We start from the raw sequence: 22,246 nt of genomic DNA, 5'->3' as shown, positions 1-22,246 counted from the left end.
AATTCTGTCAATACCACCTAGAAGACCAGTCAGATATACAGCCATAATTATTCCAGAAGCTTGCTGATGGCTCAGAAGGGTTGAGCTGCAACTTGCTAAGAGAGACTGAATGAAATGTATGTTTGAGCCCCAAATTATTATTCATGACCATAAGTGTGTGTAAACATTGACCACAACTGTAGGTCTAGATCTAGTTAGTTTAGCTATCAGGTTATGAGAAAACAAACAAAGCTGCTAATAAGGTAGATGAAATTACAGAAAACCCATTTCCTCCTTTTTACTCATTGTTATTTTGTGAACACAGATGCATGCATATAATCGGCTTTGCCCGTCAACAACAGGTACAAATAAGAGGTGTGTCGGTGCCTCCTGAGAGGCCCTTCGGTGTTGCTACAAGCAAGAGCACACAGAGAACATTTCACTTACCCTCTAAGCTGCGGCACTTTTGTCTCACTTCATAAACAAGTCGCTCTGACACAGAGAAATGAAGAATCTGTGTTAGTTCCTTCATTTTTTTTTAGAAGTAAATTCAAAAAACTATAGGAAAAAATAAATAAAACTAAAATTTAAGATGGTATCACGCAAATAAAACTTCTTCGCCAAACATGTCAGAAACCACTTAAAGTATCAGTCATCATGATAATCCCTGACAGCACAAATGCTTTCATGATATATAAAGAAATAATGTAACAAACAGATCATTTGATGGGTCAGTCAAAATACACATTTGGTTATGTTATTGTTGGAGTTTCCTCTGTTTTCCTTGTATTACTATGGGATCTTTATTTTACATTATAAAGCACCTTAAGGCAACTGTTGTTGTGATTTGACACTACATAAATAAAACTGAATTGAATTACACTTCTTTTCTTCTTTTGTCATTTGGAAGAGACGGAGGATGAGTAATACTTGTAATAAAGACAGGGCACTGTCTTTCTAGATAGCATCTATTTATTGTCTTTAGAGCAACCTGAATCTTTTTGCCTTCTCACGTCACTTGCTAATGGATCTCTTGTCCATACCTTACCTCCCAGACCACTATAGTGATGTAAAACACCGCCGCAACCTCCCCAAGGAGCTGGACACAGAGTTCATGACTCCAATATAACCCAATAAATGAGGCACGTTACCTCGTGTTCTCTCATCAATGATGTCCTTGACCTTAGGTTTCTCTGCTGTGCTTTTGCGAGGCTTTTTGGCTGGAGGAGGTGTATAGGCTGCTGCTTCTGGCTCTACCCATATTTCAGGATAAACTTCTTTGTATGGGTTACGCTCCTCTGGGGTGCACAACAGAAGCAAAAAATTAATATTGCACCAAATGTTGCGGATGTTTTTAATTACCAAGTGTATAGAATACATCTGCTATGCCATTATATATAGCAATTTTTAACTCTTCCAGATGGGTCATAAATAGGGTTAAAATAGTGATGTCATCTTACCTTCTGGTGGCTCCAAGCCTTTGGGTCCAGTGGGCTGAAATCCTGTCATAGCCCACTCAATCATCTGCTTGTTTAACATTTCCACGGATTTTGAGGTCTCTGTCTCATCACTGTCAGGGCAGGCCATGAAGGCCTTTCCTGCCCGGCTGCTAGCCACCTACAAACACATTCAAAACGTTTTTCACCAAAAATGTATTCTTATTCTATGATATTTACAGTAAAGATCCTTTAGTCCCATTCAGTTTAATACTATGCCTAAAATGGGTGGATAATTTGAGAGGGCTCTGCCTGCGGGGCGTCTTGGATAATTTTGCTCTTGAATTTCTCATTGAGAGCACTTATTTTGAAATTACTTCTTCGTTTTTTTTGCATTTGGCTCTCCAAATTATGGTAATTGCAGAAACGTTTCTGCAATTTTCATAAAGCTTCTTAAACACCCTCTTCCTGAGATGCTCAAAAAGACTGGGGAACATGGAATAAAGTTACTTCTTATTCTATATCTGCAAAAAGACACAAAGACACAAACAAGATGTGCCATGTTAATATTCGTGGCCTTTCTAAAGAACCATTGCAGCTGCTTCAACCCTACTTCAAGTCTTTATGCTATGCCAAGCTAAGTGTCAGTAGGCTTTGGTTTAATGCCACAGCAGATATTGAAGTCTTTACATGAAAGATTGAAAACATGTAAAAAATATGAATGTCAGATACATTCGCTTTGTAAGTTTAAAGGTTTAACTACAACGAAAGCTGTGCCCTAAAATCTTCTCCCATGCTCACCTGTAAGACTTCGTAGATGGCTTTCCTGTACATGGGCTGCTTGTTGTAAGTTGGTTGGTGAAAGGCATTGTTAAAGGAACTTAAAGGCAATAGTTTCTCTACACAAACCTGTGAAAATACACATAAAAATAAACGATTGTTTACACCGCATGTTTAAAGGAATCGTGTTGAGGTAAAAAAAAACTTTCCAGACATTGAGTTTTCTGTTTATATTCTAAAGGATCATCTGGCTGAGTAAATAAAACCAATAAGCTCATTATAAAGTCTGTGGCTGTCACTATAAACAGACGTCTGTTTTGCTTGAAGAAGAAAAAAAAAAAGACCTAACAGCAATATTAATGTTGGCTCTAAAGACTCACCACTGAGAATTTTCCATCTCCAAACCACATGACCCATCTGGTTCCCTCAGCAGCTCTGCTACGTCCCGTCATCCACCAGGATACGATGCGGCCTGGCCACCAAGAGAATCCTCGGAGCTTCCCCCAAACCAGCTCGCCGATGCCAAAACCACGACCGTCCTGCAGCCAAAAGAAAAGACAAATCATCCCCTCTGCTATGACTTGTGGGCAGAGTTGTGAAACCTTTTTTCAACAGCCTGTCTAGGGATATTTTTTACTTTTTGGATGGTTAGATCGCTTAGATAAAAAAGTTTATATGAAAATGGTGACCGTAGCAACATCACAAATCACCTTTTTTTTTCTGAGAAAGCTAAACTCACTTTCCCATAAAATTAACAATGCTAGGGATTTTTATGTGGGAGAAAACTATGAAAAAAGTACAGCTTATGAAAATAGGTTGAATAATTGCCGAATTAAGTAATTGATTTACACATATCTACTCCAAATAACCGTTAAATTAGTGCATATTTAAAAACCTGTCATTTATTTGAATGCTTCGTTTGCCCTTTAAAGTTTGCAGATGTCACAATCAGAATTCTTAACAATCCCAGAAGAAATTATGTAAATATCTGAAATGAATACATTCCCAGAACGTGACGGGCTACCTTGCATGATAAAGATGAACCCTCACCGTCAACTGGATCCTTTATCCAGTACAGACTAGCTTACAACCAGACACGAGTCAGTGGGAAACCCAAAATGATCTTACCTCATACTCAGGCTCAGTGTCTGGAGTCTTGGGGGATGTCTTGTCTTCTCCTTCGATGGCGACAGGCTCTGGGGTCGTGGCCACAGTGGGGGAAGCTGGGTCAGTAGGCTGTTGCTGCTGTTGCTGCTGCTGAGGTGGCTGCTGATGTTGCAGTTGTTGCTGTTGCTGTGGCAGCACCAGCGGTGATTGCTGTTGATACTGAGGCTGTGACTGAGACTTAGTGTGTGGCTGCGGCTGCAGCTGCTGCTGCGGCTGCTGCTTTGAAGGCTGTGGGTGTTTGATTATTGAGACCTCTTCATTCCGGGTCTCTGTTTCATTATCCTCGTGATCCTTCATCGCGTTCATTGCTGACATTTGTTTGGCCTTTTTCTCTGCCTGAAACAAAGCCAAGTGATAACAGAGATGAGGACATGATGCGTGCAGTCACTGAGTTTAAGTAAGTTTAAGCTAGATATCAAGATATCAGGAATTTACACTATTAGAGGATTTAAAAAAATATAATTTACAAAAAATATGTATAAATGTGACCAAATCAGACATAGCTGTTTGTATATTAATACAAACAGCTGAAGAATAACTGTGAAAAAAGAAGAAAAAGAAGCCACTTGTGATGAAGCTAACCAGTAAGAGCACAAAGCTGCACTTTCTGGATTGGCCATTTGAGGCTGGCTCCAACAGCAACTCAATAACCATACCCTCCCATGTTAAAACATGGTTTTGGTATTTATAGAAAAATTACTGCCCTCACACCAGCTGTGCAGGATCTGATTTGTTAACACCTCCGTTTTAAATATTATTAAGCCTTAAAATTACAGGTGGACGGAGCTGTAACAGCTAGCTATGTTCCAGACTTCATCTGCATCTCTCATTTTGTGTCTTTTCATGCAACTGTGTAGGGGTGGGCGGTATAAACGGTATATGGTAGAAACGATATAAATTTGGCCAGCAGTAGATTTTTACTATACCGCTCTACCGCAATAGCATATGTTGATGGTGTCATTATCAAGCTGCGCCTGGTTGCAGCGGCTGCAAACAACATCATCTAACATTGGGTAGGATGTTTTTTCGGGTAGGATGGATTCCCAGAACACCGGGCGACAGTAATAGCAAAGAGACAAAGCACTTCTGGAATATGAGGAAAGTCAAAAACTGCGCTTCCTCCACTTCCCTACCATTGATTCATTAATGCCGAATTCCCTCGCAGCTGCTCTATTCCCATGTTGTTGCTGTATATTAATGACTAACCTCGTATTGTGGATGGATTATCTTAGTTGTTCTCCTGACTGAAGTTTGGTCCGTTTATAGCATCCTGCTATGCAATTGCATTTGTCCCTAACCAGCAGAACCCTCACGTTAACTTTTATCGAGTGGAAAAAAGTTAACGTTCATCCTTCAGCTTCACTGTGCTAATGTTATGCTAACATAGCTGTTTTGCTAGCAATCACGTAGGACATTATTATATACCAGCTAGTCCAACTTCAGTAACCCTACAAACGTCACTGCTTAGTTTTCTGTCCTCATTTATGTTGGAAGTGATAGCAGAGCTGTACGTTTGAATTTCTTCAGATATCTCTCAGTCAGAACATGGCATGTCATGTTTAGGTGGAAACCAGCGAGCTAACTTCCTGCTAACTTCTAACTCCGTTGAATTTAATAAATTCTGTTTTCATGGATGCCTGGATGTTAAACTTAATTGTTACAACTGGTAAAGCAGCAACGCTGATCATTTTATTAAAGATGAAATAATTTAGACAGTTTTTAACTGTCAGTAATGCCGCAGTGTTCCTTTGACTTTGGGACCTGAAGCAGATGGAGTTTTGGACCCAGATGTGCAAATAATTGTACCTTTTCAAAAATTCTGAGCACCAGTTTTGGTGAGTGATACTTTGTTTATATGTTACTTGGCGCTAATTAGCAGCTGTCTTTTTCAGCATGGTAGCACTAGCTAATAACTTAACTAATACCCCACCAACTTGTCAAGATATGTAATGAAGCACAGGAAACCCAGGTACTTGCAAAAAAAAAAAAAAAAATCAGCCAAGCAATGATGAAACATCAAGATTTCAAATATTTGCTGTCTTAACTTCATTTACTACAATATTTCTCAAAACGCTGTGAAAAATCTAGCTTATTTGAACCAAATCCTCATATAACATACCTCTTGGCTATCAGAGCAGAAACCCCCACGCTTTGCAGCTAAACATGGGTGTGCGACCCTTTAGCCTGATAACACTGTGGTTTGTGTTTGATGGACAACCTACTGAAGTGTTAAACTGAAGCTTAATCATTTACCAACGTCCTTTATGTGAGTATTTATCAATTTGCAACATTCTTAAACCACAAAAATAGGCACAGTTTGACATTTTCAAGTTAAAAAATTAATTGAAAATAAACAAAGGTAGATAAATGATGTGTAACCTGTGCCTCACTTCTAGGCTGAGCTACTGTAATTCGTTATAATCAGGTTGCTTTAAAAACTCCTTGAAGAGCCTTCAGTTGATCCTGAACGCTGCAAGGGATGGATCAGGTGACACTGAACCCTTCTTTAGTAATGCTGCAACAGGCTTAGGCTGCTAGGGGGGGCTTCCTGTTGCTCATTCAGTCTGTTTTCAGTACCTCTGTTAATACATCACTAAATCACATTTAATCTTTATTAATTATTAAATATCTCTCCCATCATGAATCTTTTGTCCTGTCTTCCTCCTGTCATGCCCAACCGGTCACAGCAGATGGCTGCCCCTTCCTGATCCTGCTTGTGGTAAAGGTTTCCTCATGTTAGAAGAGTGTATTTCCTTCCTACTGTCACAAAGTGCTTGCTTATAGGGGGTGGTGTGATGTTTCTTTTTGTTTTTTGTTGTTTTGGTTTTTTTTTTTGGGGGGGGGGGGGGGGTGTCTTACTAACCTCAAGGAAATATAAACGCAATATATCAAAGAAGTAAAAAAATAAAAAATAAAAAAAATGTAAAACTGCCAAAATGTCTGTGAAGGTTCTCAGTCATCCAGGTCATCGTAGTCAAAGGAGCTTGCAAAGAAAAGCGTCTGGACTTCTTTAAGTTGCTTGAAGACGTTTCACATCTCATCCGAGAAGCAGTAAAACTGCCAACAACTTCTATGGACACAGTTTTTTACTCACAAGGGTAACAATTTGTTACGCAGCCCAGTCTTCCATAAATCTGGTCATGCATGAAATGCTTCCCTCAGATATAGATATAGCTGTACAGAGGCTGACGGATTTGAAGCTATTTAGCTATAGAACATAAGAGGCACGCCTCATTTCTGCTGTGTAAATGCAGAATGGTAGCCTTTGCAAACGCGTCTTTATCTCTGCGTGTGAGACCTATTCATCAGCAGCACTGAATACAATAACTCTATAGTGTACAGACCTGCAGTGTATCGTTCACTTGGTTTGTGGTACCTGACACTGAACCGCTAGGTCGATCAGAGAGGACGAGACACAGCCGGGACTTAAGCCTCTCACAGCAAATCCCCAACAGCTGCACTCATTCTGATGTCTCTCTCTCTCTCTCTCTCTCTCAAACACACACCCAGTAGGGCTGTACTGCGAACACGTGCTAACTTTCTTCTTCCTTTCTTTCTTTTCCTTTGTCACACACAGAATATATGCAGTACCATATGTAAACACGTGCTGGTCATACTATAGGCTCCACGTGAGAGCAGTGCTGCACAGCTGTGCTTACTTTTGCTCAAGTGTTTCTCAGGTTCTCATATCTCACTCAGAGGCTCTGTGGGAAGAGGAGGAAAAAAAGTCAAACAGCAGAGAGGCTGAGAGAGAGTATAGCACAACGCTCCGTCCTCTCCCCCAGTGTGACTAGTAAACAATAGTGCCTTTAAGGGGAGGTAGTGCCGAGCATGGGGAGGGGTGTCGGCGCAGAAGAGTAGAAACATGTGCTCTTTAATCAAGAGGCTCTGCTGTGGTTTATAAATATCTGTACTGTAGTGCGGGATGGATGGTTCAAAGCCCTTGGCCATATGTGTTAGGCCTCTTGGCTCCAGTACAAGAACACTGAAGTTAGTGTTCGAGAGCCCTGCGTGAATGTGCGGTTCCAGTTGGTAAAATACAAAAACTACCAAATGCCAGTTAAGCTGACATAGTTTGTGGTGGAATAATCCGTGTTGTTATGGGCAAGTGAGGAGGGCAGTCACTGGTGTAGCTGTGACGAAATGAGCTGACTTAAGACTAACTGGAAGGTTAGTTAGTCTTGGTTTAATGAATTAAACTGGTACAGTGAGTTTCTTCATATTTGTTGACTGGTAATTGCAGGTATACAGAGTTATCTGTAAAAGCCAATGAAGCACCTTTTTCCTGCATTCGTTTTTGTGTTTTTAGGACTCGGCTGTCTCCATGACTCCTTCTCCTCGGAGCCAATGAGAAAGTGACGCTGAAAATGCCAGTGGGGGGAGGAGAGAAAGTACAGTGGCTATAAGAACCAGATATTTGTCTTGCCCCCTTTTGGGGGCCTCACAGTGTGTGTGCAGCTCCACCAGCAAGACAGGCCCTCAGAGTCTAAAGGGGAAAATACGAAAGGAGGTAGCAGAGACACAATGCGGTCTTTATCACTTACACACGCCTGCCTGTCACTGACAGCTTAGAAATACCAGATACCAGAAATACCATATATCCGCTGTCACGCCGTGCTGAACAACAATACCAAAAATGACAGCAGACATACTGTAGTTGTAAAAACACTGCAAAATAAATGTGCTGAAAACAACTACACAATCCCCCTTCCCCCACCCTCCAAAAAACTATGTTAAATGTTCTAAAGTATCATGCAAGACTAAGCTTCCAGTGATCGTGGACTTTGTTATGAGCAGAGAGAAAACAGAAGCTCTGCAGGCCCCTGGCAGACTGTGGAGACATGTTGGGCGCACAATAAGGGATAATCAGACTTAGAGGCTGTGCTGCATGATACCCTGAGGGCTCAAGGGGTGACAGAGTGCACTGCAACGGAGGAAGAAAAAAAAGAGAAGTGATATTGGTCTCTGGGGTGTGCAGATGATACTTTACTATCAAATCTGGCAGCACTTGTTAACAAAAAGGTCACTTTTACTGCGTAGCTGCAGTCAGCAACTGTCTATTATATGGTTATTAACTTTACAAGTTATAGACGTCTCAGTATTTACGGGTCAAAGATTTAAAAGTGCAGTTGCTGAGATGAAACAACACTGTGCATGTTAAAAATAATATGATCCAGCTACAAAGAGAAAATCAAATCTGATTACAGAGAGAAGCGTGTTAAAACTTCAAGAAAAAATGCCATTTAGTCAAAACAATCAGGTATCCTAAACATTAGACGAAATACACTGTCACAAAAATTACACTGAGCCTTTGAAACAACACAAAAGAGTGTGACCTTTGAATGCAGTAGTCTGTCATGCGCAACAGGCAGGGGAGGCACAGCGGGGACTCATTTGTGTGACTGTGTGATGGATAATGCAGTGAGATGTCTTTTCAGTGCAAAGACCTAAGCTTATCTGCTGAGCAGAACTGCAGCAAAATAATAAAAACTAAAGCCACAACAGGTGTAGTTAACTCCAAATGGAGAATAATCTGATCCTAAGCTTTGAAAAAGCTTTTAGCGTGGAAATACTTTGCAAAAATGCACAAATGTCAGGTGCAGCGGCTACTGCTTTCATTAGGCTGTTTTTAGCACTGATCCCTACAACATGAGTGTCCTCGGAAGAGGGGGTGCGGGGGGTCACATCGCCCAGAAAATACGTTTTAAAAAAGGCCATCTGTTTCTCATTGTATTACATCCCTTTAAGAGATAATTAGGAATTTTACAGAGCTACCCATGAATACATAAATCAACTTCTCCATTAATCCACAACTAGAGTTGTTAACAAAAAAAGCCACTTAAAATATTTCTAAGGGATTGAGTTTTTACAGTAATCTATGTTAGGAGTCAAACAGAACAAAGTGCACAAAGATAGGAAGAAAAGGGCTTCACTTCACACTTTTTCTAGGTGCATGTTATGTAAGGTGAAGGATACCGGCACTGAGGAAATAAAAAACAAACATTTTTTTCAAAAGTTAAATATACTTCACCTCTAAAAACAATGCTATTCTAACATTTCTAGCTGCTGCTCTGAAGCAGGAAATAGTTTGAGCAAGTATTCAACCCAGGGGAAAAAGTTTTTTTCATGCCAATCAACTTTTTCCCAAACACGGCTAAAGCTCCCTGCTCCCTCTTCCTTTTTAAAGAGACGTTTCCCTTTAAGCCGTGCAGAGCAGATGGTCCACAACAATTCTCGTGGAAATACCTGAAGTCAGCATATTCGCCTCGCTGTAAGCAGGCTAATCAGACATGCACACTATCCCCCTGTGTTATCAAACAAACAATGCAGTGCACATACCCATACACGCCAGCGTGCAACCCTCATAATCCAGTGTGGGGCTGAAGTTTTTTTTCCACCCCCACTCTTGGCGTAGGAGAGATCGCTTAAAAAAAGAAAGCATGAACATTTCTTTGTCTGGGAATTCAGGGTCAGGTGATTGCCGACAGGAACGCTGGTTGGCTAGAGAGGACTTGCAAAGTTTTGGCAAGGAGCCAAGAGGCTCTCTTGCAAGCAGGGTTGGAAATTTGCTGCAAACCTCATCTTCACCCTCATATCCATAGCACAGAGTTCATTTCCATAGCTGGGGGAGGGGTCCTTGGAAGAATGGAGCAGGGAAAAGGAGAGGGAGAGACCGAGAAGTCCACTGTAACACAGGGCAAATGAAACAAACAGGGATCCTGGAGAAAGTGCAAGACAGCCTTTCAACAACATATGGCCCCTGTTGCAGCAGAATGCAACAGCAAAGATCTTTGTAGCAAGAGCAGAACCAAAATTACGGGATATGAATCATATCAAGAAAGGGCTTTTATGTCAAAACAAATCACCCTTTTATGCAAATGAGTTCAAAGCTTGCAAAAAGCCAGATAAGAAAAGGATGGGGAAGGGGGGGGGAGCAGGTACATTCAAAATTTGCATCTTGCAAATCCCCATAAATCCCTGTCTTGTACAGCTACTTCTTCAAGAGTATCCACCTCTGTTTGGAAAATGTGAACTACCCACTTTGTATTTTATGACATTTCACTCGTAGGACTAATTTGGCAATATTTTCTCTCTGGAGACACTTTTACGGTCCCGAGGAGAGCAGAGGGAGAAGCGAGCAGCAGAAGAAATGGAAGACTCCCCATTATGTAACAGATGAAGGTAGGTGCCATCACATTACTATGAGGATTAAGTAAGCAATGTGGAGAATTTTACAATGATGAAGGATGATCTATCATCATTCACAGATGATAAATGTTCTAAAAAGAAAAATCAAGGATAAATATTTGCCAGAAGATAAAAGAGCAAGCTGTGTGATTGTTCTGAGTGTAGTTAATGGATATAAAATATTGTTTGAAGTGTGTTAACAGGTAGCACAGAGGTCTTCATAAAACCTGCGTAAAAATCCCCTCCTTTATTTGGAAGTGGCCACTGGTTCTGGCAAAAATAAGAAAAAAAGGAAGGCCAACTGTACCACAATGCAACATCATCCAACAGTAAAATTAGACAAGTGGAAATTCCTGGTTTGCAAATGCTGTTTGATTCAGCAAGAGTACTATCAGGGACCATAAAAACAGATCATATTTCTCCTATTTCAGCTTCTCTTTATTGGCTTCCTTCTAAATCCAGGAATGACTTTGAAATCCTTATTCTGACAAAGTCCTGAATCATTGGCCTCCAACATATTTTTTTGTATTAGAGCAGTTCACTCTCAGAGTGTAGACTAAAAGTAGAATGGGAGGCAGACCCTTCAGCTTTCAGGCACTTCACCTGTGGAACCTCCCAGTTTGCATTTGGTAAACAAGCATGCTCTCTAACTATCATATTTGATAAAGCTTAGAGTTAGCGCTGTACTCGGTGACCCTGGACCTTCCCTTAATCTCCTAGAGACTGAATGGCGACCGCCTGGTCAGAAAAAATATATATGTAATTAATCAAAAAGATGATGACATGCAAAAAAATTTCTTACAACTGCTTTGGTTGCTAGTATTTCGCTGCAGTCGCCCATACAGAAGAGGTCAGCTTGTCTAAAAGCACTCCAACTACATGCTAAACCATAGGGAGTCTGTGAAGAGTGGAATGCAAACAATAAAAAGGAAACCATTTATTTTCACAGTAAAAGTTGCATCTTTTGAAGTGTGTTGGTTTCAGCAAAAAGGGACAACTTTTACTTGAATAGCAAAAGTTCTACTTTTGCACTTTGCAAAAGTAGAACCTTTTCAAGTTTTGCAACCACATGTTTGCAAATCCATGCAACCACAGCCACAGAAATCTGCTGCTGAACAAACCAATTAGGTTTTTGATGCAGCACCTTCTTTGCATCCAATCTCACCCAGTAGCAGCCAGCAACCTCGAGGAACCACTCAGCAACCTGTCAGGGCATACACATTTTTCTCTACCGACTGGAGATTGGCAGGGGGTTGCCAACCTGTCTGAAGACCTGTGCGACTGAGGCCTTAGTTATGCTGCTACCAACTGAAGCTGCTGGGGGACTTCCCATGATGCACTGAGTGCTTCTTTTCGACTCATGATGCATTTACATGCCACTATAAAATCATCTTTCGGCAGCCCCATTATTCAATAGGGATTGCTACAGCTGGTTGCTCAGTATGTTTGATTTGGCAATACTGTCAGGGGGGCTTTACTTTAAAATACAAAACACCTTGAGGCGATTGTTGTTATGATTTAGTGCTACATATAGCTATATATACAAATTAAATTTACTCTGCAACTGTTGGGTTGAAAGATGAAATGATTGCTACTGTGATTACGTTTCAAAGCAGTAAAGTCGGCTGGTGTTTGTCCAGCAGAGGAACTCTGACTTTGTCTATAATACGTTCTGCAGTACAAATAGCAAAGTACACAGCACAGCTGCAGATGGTGGGCAGAGTCAAGCAGTGTCTTCACATCAAGTTGTTAACAACCTTACAAATACATTGCTAGAATTTTTTTAAGTGCATCTATAATACACTACTTTTTTCTATTTGACTGAATACACAGGAAGAAAATGGGTTAATATGCTGATAATTACTTTTTTTACTCCTGAATCCTTTCCCATTAAATTATGAACCCGTGCCATATATAAGCATCTGCGAAAGCTTTGAAAATACTACTCTTACAAGATCATCCTCACACTGGACTTCTTTAATTTTTAAACACCATTTCTTAAATCTAAACTTAGTCTGATCTAGCCAATTAAAAGTACATTCGATATTAACAAAGACAGAGGGAGAATCTGTCCTTAGGAGACTGCATTGGCTGGCTCAGCTTCAACACACCAAAAGCAGTCAGAATGATGCAAATCGAAATGTAACACATTTTCATCCAGGAGGCATGAATCATATCAACACACCAAACGAATGCTATTTACACAGCTGTGTGTGATTTCTTCTCTGCAAATGCAAGACACAAGAACTAAGCCAGGAGACACAGGAGCCTACTGAGCCAGAAAGGCCTGGAAATCCACTGAAATAAATGGTACCTTCATGAGATATCAAATGACCCATCAAATACACTTGGCAGAGCATGAATGCACTACGAGCTCTGTCTTTTACCCTGGCGGCTTTAGTCAACGCCTGTCACTCATCCTGCCGTCTGTGGTGGCTGGGACAGAGCTGGGGTACTCACCTCCATCTTCCACTTGGCCAGCAACTCCTCTCTGGTCCTCTTGCTAATGTAATAAGGGTCACCAGCCTGGAAGGTTATTCTGGGCATGGGCCTCTGACGAAGGCTGATCTCCCAACCAACTCCCCCTCGCAGCCTGCCTCGACCTCCCTGTTTAAGGCGTTAAAAAAAAAAGTTAGCTATTTGTTTTTGATTCTTCTTCTGAGAGTTTCTGTCATAAGGAAGCATCCAGATTTGTAGTAAAATGACTGATCTGTCGCTACAACCTGCAAATTAACAATTTAGGTAACAACTGGGTAATAATAAACTTAAGATGGGGTTAACTACATTGCTAAAAATATGATGTCTCGCATGCTGGTGATTGGTCAGGCAGGAAGAAATGATGTCACCATGTCTAACAGACTCAAGGCCAACAATACCGACTTATACAACAAGCTCCCAAGTGTATTTGATATTTCAAATTTATACACCATCAGGTACCATTTCTTTCATAAGTCCAAAGGCAAGAAAACGAATAGCCTCCACTTGTGTAATGGTGCTGATACAGTGTAGGCTTCTTTGCTCCATTTATGGGAAGGCATGTGGCAAAAGTTTAATGAGTAAGTTTAAAGGAATAGCTTCTCATTTTTGCCATGTTCAGTTCAGAACCCAACCGGTTTGACTTCTGGTTTGACACGAGCAAGGTAATTCACCCACTTCAATAAATGAAGCTACACTTCTGCAACGTGGGACAGTCACCTTACCTACATTAACCAAAGAATAAAGACACAACAGGACAGAAATCTTACCTCAGTCTTTACCGCATCACTCCCATCCTCCTCCTTGTGCTCCACATCTAGAGAGAAGACAGTGACACAATGGATGGCCTGAATCATTCATAAGAGAGAGGGAGCTGGCATCGGCTTTCGCTGTATCAATGTTGAGCTTCAGTGAGCTCTCGTCCATCACTGAGCCATATTATACATATATTAATCTGACCCCCATAAATGACGTGTTTGATCAAATTAAAGTCAAGTTAATAAACTGCTGAAAGATACCATAGCCACTCCGAACATTCGGAGGGCCTGCCCAAATTATGATGAAGATGGAGGGTGGCCAGGATTACTTGCAAATGTTGTGTTTCTGACCTGATATCCCCCCTTCATGAGAAACACAGCTGGCTGCCATTAACATGGCCCCTCCCTAACTACTGAGAGTGAGTTTTGAAGGCAACAGTACACTGCTTCACGTCTGTGACTCTGGGGCTGTATATAATCTCCCCGCCAATTTCCAAAGCCTGAAATGGATCGACACAGGATTCTCATTTCCCTGCAGTTGTCTTGTGTAGATGGAGATGTATGTAGTGAGGAGACACAATAGCCAGTGCTTGTCAACATTATTTTGGAAGGAAAAAAACAGCCTCCTATTTTGTGTATTAAAGCTGAGGAGTGAATAATTTACTTTGTACCTTAGCTGAGTACAATTTTGTCAAAGCTAAGTTTGGGCATTCAAAGATCACAGACTTCACAGCTAACAGGAGGGTTTCACCTCACAGTTCATTCAGTAGGAGTTTTTATTTTTATTTTATTTTTTTCTTAGTTTTAAAAGATTTATTTTCACATTTGGAACTGTTTTAATAAACCCCACTGAATCAATTTAATGGAAAAATAAAAAAGAATAAAAAGAAAACCTGACAGCTGAGGCCAGCTGGCTACAGTCCAAATGACATCTTAAATTATCCAAAAGATAACTGCAGTGTCATATCTTTGTCCACACATATAAACACACACACCTACACGCACACACGCACACTTACACAGTTACCTGCACACACCTGTTTAATAGACTTCTGTTTGATACGCCTTTCCAAGCCTATCTTTAGTTTTCCATTTTAAATATATTGTTTGGTTTTTTTTTTTATTCCTTTCCACACTACACTCTTCATGATGGAGTCAGGATAACAGCTGGGGGAGACACTTCATACAAATACGCTGCTGCTGCCACAACTCAACTATTTTTCCTTCTTGGTTGTCCCAGTCAATTGGTTTAGCCCATTTTAAAATCCACTGATACCATTTAGACACATCACTTCATGATGCATTCCTGCTGGCTGGTTGGAAGACATTAAAGAGGTTGAAGCTCCAGTGCTTACTTGACCAATACGTAATGAAGTACCACAGGTTTTCCTGGATTGTCAACCTGTCTAAAACTACTGCTTATCTCCACAGACCTTGGAAGTAGGTGAAGCTGTGCTAGAAATGTCCTAAATATTAGACACTGTGAGAATTTTTTTGTCCCAGATAATCTTCGGTTGCAAGACTGAAGACTGAAGATTACATTGAATGCCTCTCGCTGTACAACACAAGCACCGTTTTGGGATTTCCATTATCTTGGACACCCCAAAATTGCAAACTGGCTTTAACACTGCCAACACTATAGAGAAGAAATCCCTCATGCATCCATGGCGATGAGAAAAATGAGTATTGATAGTTTTGATATAATTTTTCTGAGGGACTTCCTACAGATTATTAGTACGGTTTACTATACTACATTCATGCAGCAGTTAAAAATGTCTGATTGCCACTGTACAACTTTTAGAATATGATATCACACGTTAAATTATACAACAGCACAAAAGTAGTTCAAATGTAAGTAGTAGGTCAAACTAGAGCAGGGCGATATGACCAAAAATATTTATCACGATATGCATTTGAAAATTTGTGATAACGATATAACTGACGATATAATTGACACTAGACAAAATACTTTACAACTCCACAACTTTATTAGTACAAAAAAAATCCCATCAATGTATTTTTACTTAAACAAGCAGCTGTTTTTATGAGCATTAAAGTTATATAAAAATTTAACAGTGCAAATGCAAATTCCTTGCTGACAGTTTAACCAAAAGGCATTTCTAGTGGAAATTGGCCTCAGCATAACCATGTATAATATCCATAAAACTTAAAAAGAGGTTATACACACACAATACGATAATATTATGTTGAAGCACAGTACGTATCACTCTGCGAGGCTCCTGCCTACGATAGCCGTAATGCTCCGACAATCCATCAAGCGGTGCGGGTTCGTAGGTTAGCAAAGTCGTACTAAAATATTTGACAGATTTTCGAGCGCCGTGTACGACATAAAATCATTTCGAGGTCAGTAAACACAACCAGAATTCATAAATAAGGCACACGGGATTATAAGGGGCACTGTTGATTTTCAGAAAAATCAAAGGAGTGATTTTAAGTGTGCCGTATTTTCCAAAGAACACGGTAATAACGCCGTCCCGCTAGCATGCTCTACCAAAAATAGTGCTTTGTTGTGTGTCTGACAGACGAAAGCTAAACCAGTTCCACACCACTGAAGTTGCAGCATTTTTACAAACCAATTCTGGTTCATCCGTTTCATTCAACGACCCGCTTTCGCCCTTCTCATTCTCCACCATGCTTTTTCCGCCATGTGCGTATGAAAAGAAAGGCACTACGCATGTGCGTTTTACCCATATTCTATCGCGATATTTCATTTTCTTATCGTTGCCCAACATTATACCGGTATTACCGTGAATGGTATGATATGGCCCAGCCTTAGGTCAAACTATAACCAGCTACAGTAATAATATAGTAATAAGAATCTTTGTAAACAAGCAAGCGTTCAAGAATTTTGAGCAATATTTAGATTTTAAGTGGATGAGTCAATCTAACAACTATAGTCCTTCATTTATAAGCAAAAAGACAACTAATCATGGATATGTGTGGGTTTAAGTGGGCAGAAACTCAGTGTAAGAAGCTAAATTTTTTCAGGGTGCTATTCTTGCCAAGAAATGAGGAGATATTCATATAAGAAAAGCTCTAACTGCTGTATTATGGCATTTTGATCCAAAAATGCAAACCTCCCAACATTACTACTGGAAAATTCTACTCTTCTTTTTAAAAATCTGTAAAAACATTCACGCAATTACATGAAATCATCATGCTTTACCCACCGCTGATATATTATTACTGCTCAAGACGCTAAAGAGTACCAGCAAGTCCAGTGTTTTGCACAGGAAAGAGTGCCTAACTGTACAGAGGAAGTTGCGAAACCGTAAGTGAGAGGTACAGCAGCGGGGTAAAGCTGTCAAAAATGGCACTGAAAATATTTGCTGAAACGTGCACTGAAACCGCAGTCTAATAAAAATGCTTCAAACACAGTAAAAGCTCCAGTTGGGATTTCCCATTAACTTGGCCATGATTTAATGTCTGGGGGTGCACACCAACAACGGCATGTTATTCATTCTTAAAAGGCATTGTTTGCCTGTGTTCAGCGGAGCAGCGAGAGGTTAGCCTGCGAGCATGGATATCACCCAACTGAAACGCTAGCCTGGCAGCAGGGATTCATGATTTATGAAAAGTTTTTCTGCCACAGTGGCTGCAGAAACATTGATAAGCAAGCCAAAATCAGCTTCATCACAGAAGCTCAAACCAGAAGCTCGTGTATTACTTTCACTATGTTTAATCTGAATGAAGGCACGTGTTTCGAAAAGGGCCCTGGCTCAGTGATATTACACCGGGGCAGCATACACACAACATTGAGGCAGCTGTGGCCTGAATTAGCATGATGGCACAGCCAGAGTACACATAACTAGCTGCTGTTTTAAAGCCCAAACACTATCACAACACTCGAGTCCTAAGAGGTTAAGGACAACTTTTGATGGCGTGTTTTCTGCACAGGATTGTTAGTGAAGTGCCCTGCAAACCTGTCCAAACAATAGTCCGCTCTCTTAGCAGCCTCTTCAAGTTGGTTCCATGTGTGGCTGAACTTGCTGCACCACCACCACCACCCCCCCACACACACACCCTGACCCCACCCCTCTCTACTGGTCTCCTTGTCCTCATCGGGAATAAGTGACTATATAACAAATCGGTGAGGCATGCACACTGCCAAGGTCACTGGGTTTGCATGAGGAGCTGGCTAATGTTGCCCACAGAGAGTATACTTTGCCAGTTTGAGTGGGTTCCAGCTCTAGTATTGCTGGAGCTCAGTTCAACTCCTGCTGGAGCTAAAGTCCTTCCTGTACCCTCCAGATGGATAACAGAAACCCTGTTTAGCTGACTATTGATCGACCGCAGTGCCTCCCACCAAGGTCTCTCCACTCTAAAAAGGATATACCAACACATTTTAAATGTTTAGTTAAAACCTTAATAAGCCCCCTGCATGGATTGTTTTGGGATTTTTTTGCAGTCTGATATGCTGTTGAGTATAATGCAATAAGGTAAATGTTAACATCATACATGCGCATGCCAGAGTGTTTGCATAACGCCTTGCTGCTTTCACATTTCTGTAAAATGTCACCATCCTTTCTCCATGTTGATTAAAAAAAAATCTTAAAATCTCAAGCAAACTTTCTGCTGTATCATCCCACATAGCTGCTGGTGAACACCATGATGCAGCCATGTCGCTAACATCTGCTGCAGATTTTGAAGGACTTGCAGAGTGCTTGCAAACCTCTACTCTGAGTATCTGATTGTGAAGGTTGTTTGTTTGACTTTGTGGCTAACGGTGCTTTATCACACTACCTAGTTCCTCTGTCTGACAAACTGGTCTGACATGTCAACAACTGGTCTTATCTTGTGAGAGAAACTTTGCTGAGACCTTTCATTTCTGTTACACAGCTAAAGTGGAAAGGAATGCTTATAGGTTGTTTCCTGCAAACTCCCACAATTCACTCTAGATTATCACGGCACAGGGCTCATTAAAAGTGGTTATCGTGGAAAAGAGTGCTGACAACCCTTTCAAAATTTTAGAGATTAGGTCATTCTTTATGTGGTCTTAATGTTTGAAAAATAATTACAAACACATTTGTCACTGAAACACTGGGAATTTACAAAGCTGCTGTTAATTTTCTGAGTTAGCATGCTCCTATATTAGACTAAAGTTGTAAACAGTGCTTTAATGTTGCACTTTCCACTGGTTTCAAATCAGTGTCCTCAAAAAAGACACATTCTTTGAATAGAGGCACGAGTAACACTTTTTCTGACAGTAATATTAGCCTTTTGACAGACTGGTCAAGTGCTTTTCAATAGTTTTAACTTCATGCAGTCCCTAATAGTATACTCCCTAATAGTTTTCACTTCATACAGTCTACTTCTAAGGCTTCTCCTCACTGTAAAAATAAAAAAAGATGCGGTGCATTGATTAGCGCTGTCACCTCACAGCAAGAAGGCCCTGGGTGTGAATCCCAGCTGGGACCTTTCTGTGTCAAGTTTACACATTCAGGTTTAACCGGTAATACTAAATCAGCTGTGGATGTGAGTGTAAATGGTTGTCCGTCTCTGGGTCTCTTCCACAGTGTTTTTTATCCTGTCTTTTGTCCAGGTCACAGCAGACACCTGCCCCTCCCTGAGCCTGGTACCCCTGGAGTTGTTTTCCTGTTAAAAGGGAGTTTTTCCTTACCACTGTTGCCAAGTGCTTGCTCATAGGGGGTCATCTAATTGTTGGGGTTTGCTCTCTATTATTCTAAGGTCTTTACCTTGCAATATAAGGCGCCTTAAAGCAACTGTTGTGATTTGGCACTATATAAAAAACTCAGTGGAATTAAATTGTCTCACTGTGTTAGCCCTGTACCAAATTGGCAGCCCGTCCACGGTGTACCTTGGCTCTCACCCTATGACAGCTGGGATAGGCTAGTTTTCCCCACGACCCTGAATCAAATAAGCGGAAGAAAATGGTTGGCTCAAAACACTTTCATGATTTATCAGAGAATTACCATCATTAAGGTAGAAATGTGGAAATCAGATTTCCATGCCATCTGCGTCCCATGCTAATGGTGAGCGGCACTGGACTGAGCTTTAAGAAATCTGACCCTTTTTCACCTGCAGCCAATATGCATATTCCTGCCTTTTGCTTGGAAGTGAAGTAACAGATCCTAGAAGCACAGATCAGGTGTATGCAGAGTGCAGACTCAGTTTGTAAAGAGTTCTGGGCACAAAGCCATCCACCTGGCAGGACCCCCGACAGGGAGGTGGCCACAACAGAGACCTGCCAGCTCCCAACAGAGGCCCGTTGCCAGGAGAGAACTTGCTCCTCCCCTCGATTTATTTATTGCACTCATCAAGGTCATAGCCAGTGTGTCTGCCGACTGAGAGCGGAGCAGGAGAGGCACGTGGCTGAGGGAGAGATAGGACAAAAAATGGAGTGCATGTGTGCTGTGATGGGTGTGTGGGGGGGGCTAAGTGATATGGTTAATCTCCATCTTGGCCTAAAACCTACCTGTCAGCAGTATTTTCTCACAACAATGCCCCACTGATTTACATCGCTTTACATGGTTGTTTTATCTCCTGGTGCACTGCGACTGGTGCTGATTTAGTCCAACAGAACAAAAATCTGATCTATACAAAATAATTATATTTGCCATAATTATTTTGTCAAATTATTTCCTGAAAAATAAATATTTGAGGCATTCTTCAGTACGACATTTCCTTTTTGTCCTAATTTTCTTGCATCCCTCTATTATAAACGATTTAATCCCGCTAATTTTAGCTGTTAATGTGGCCATATTTTCAAAATGAACATGAGTAGAGTAATAAATTACATGCACTAATCATTTTGTCTGTTACGTTGTACAAAGTCCAATAAATGCAGCGAACATTCGCATTCGAGAAGCTGGCAGCAGAAACTACTTGTGCATGGAGAAATTATTAGAAAAACTGAACAGACAGATTAATAAATAATTGCTTCTTTAATCTAAAACTGCACACTGGGAGCAGAGCCTGTTCTTGTCTTATTAAAAAGTTAAACATCTGGGCATTTTCCCTAAATTTTTAATTAAGTGTTGTCTTCAAGATTAGTTTGTGAATTCATACTGTCAGAGCTGCTGGTACATGTAGTCTGCGTTTTGATGTTTTAATGAACTGCTGGATGAGTCGAAACCTTTGGGGTAAATTAAATTTGTATTCTTTTATATCCTGCTAAAACGGCACATTGTAATTAACTTAGAGGATAGCATAATAAATGTAAAGTGATCCACTCTTCTTTTCACTACATTATCTGGTAATTATCCCTTTCTTTTTTCATTACATTTGTAATTTCATTTTTGTCATATGGAGCACGCTGAGCTTTTAAATGCCAACTGCTTCTGCATACTGAAAGCATTTGGTAGCCCAAACTGAGGCAAAATAAGCGACATATTGCATGCATAACAGTCTGCATACTGTGTCTCACATAAATGTTAACAGTGGAGATCATCATCACCAATTTGCTTTGCAGACTAGTCTGTGCAGCAGCATGAAGGCACCTCTTCGAGCCCAGTGTTACTAATCCTGGCAGCATCAGTCGACCTACTTGGTCTGACATCCATTTACGGTTCATTACTCAACATCTTGTACTTGTCACACGCCCAGGATTTTTTCTTCCTGGAGCCACACAAGACTGATCAAAAGATAATAAACCTCAACTAAAAACTAAAAAAAAAAACCCCAAATGAAAATGGCCAAAATCTTACATTTAGTTGGGTGCTCCAGTTTCCGCCTCCCTCGTTTCTTGCGCGGCGTCATCAGGCAGTCATCATTGGCTTTCTCCAAGTCCTGTTCTTCCCGGCTGGACAGGAATCCGTTCTCTTGAGGATGACTCAGACTCTGCCCCTGAGAGCTGTCCTCTGCACGGCAGGAGGAAGGGTCTCTGGGAATCCCATTCTCGACTTCCCGCTTCTCCTGTTTTGGGAAGCAGGCATCGGGCATCCTGTCTCTGATCCCGCCCATGTCCCCATTGAAGACCTGTGCCATCGCCATAGTGTAGCTGTGGCCTACACTCGCACTGTCTTTAAGAGAGCCACAGCTCTCAACCTGCTGAAAGGAAAAGGGGAGGTTGAAATGTTAACATCCTGATGATCGATCATCCTTAAAGATTCTTACAGCTGTATGCTATAAATTGATGTTTTGAAGTGTACAACAGAGTTGTGCCTCAGCAGTCATGAAATATGACTGGATAGCTGGCTGTGAGATAAACACAACCTTTCTGAATTTACAACAAATCATCCAGTGGATCTGAACGACCCACAATAAAACAGTTGGCACTATCCGTGTCAGGATAAGCACTTTTCAGCGGTGGCTAAATGGCCTTTTTCAAAGAGAATGTGAATGAAAGCATTCATCTCTTTCATATTAGACAAGCCTAATTAAATTTCCTCAGCTCTATCTGGACAGAATCAAACATGTAGCTCAGCTCCGCACGTATTAATCTGTGAATTATGGCAAACTTATAAACTTCAAAGCTGTGCC

General features: G+C 40.9%; 1 protein-coding gene across 10 annotated transcripts in view; it reads right to left on the bottom strand.

The window, feature by feature from the left end:
* dnmt3ab (DNA (cytosine-5-)-methyltransferase 3 alpha b) overlaps window positions 1–22,246 on the bottom strand; it is a 51,918-nt gene that overhangs the window by 18,953 nt on the left and 10,719 nt on the right. For 4 of the 10 annotated variants that reach the window (XM_086273784.1, XM_086273781.1, XM_086273786.1 and 1 more), the window contains exons 4-12: window positions 21,472–21,814; window positions 13,796–13,842; window positions 13,011–13,157; window positions 3,324–3,698; window positions 2,576–2,734; window positions 2,217–2,324; window positions 1,440–1,596; window positions 1,131–1,277; window positions 427–471 (exon numbers count right to left, since the gene is read on the bottom strand). In XM_086273784.1, the coding sequence (XP_086129910.1) occupies window positions 427–471; window positions 1,131–1,277; window positions 1,440–1,596; window positions 2,217–2,324; window positions 2,576–2,734; window positions 3,324–3,698; window positions 13,011–13,157; window positions 13,796–13,842; window positions 21,472–21,814 (1,528 nt within the window). The remainder of the gene's footprint in view (window positions 1–426; window positions 472–1,130; window positions 1,278–1,439; window positions 1,597–2,216; window positions 2,325–2,575; window positions 2,735–3,323; window positions 3,699–13,010; window positions 13,158–13,795; window positions 13,843–21,471; window positions 21,815–22,246) is intronic. The other 6 variants (XM_086273785.1, XM_086273783.1, XM_086273787.1 and 3 more) reach the window with 3 other exon arrangements.

This window comes from Aulonocara sp. 'chitande type north' Nkhata Bay, linkage group LG19 (genome assembly GCF_057382095.1).
Source record: "Aulonocara sp. 'chitande type north' Nkhata Bay isolate Kocher_YH1m ecotype deep benthic linkage group LG19, A_spYH_male_GT1.1, whole genome shotgun sequence".
In the NCBI taxonomy this organism is placed as follows: Eukaryota; Metazoa; Chordata; class Actinopteri; order Cichliformes; family Cichlidae; genus Aulonocara; species Aulonocara sp. 'chitande type north' Nkhata Bay.
Note: the sequence above shows the minus strand (reverse complement) of the source record. Positions and strands in the feature narration are given on the sequence as shown.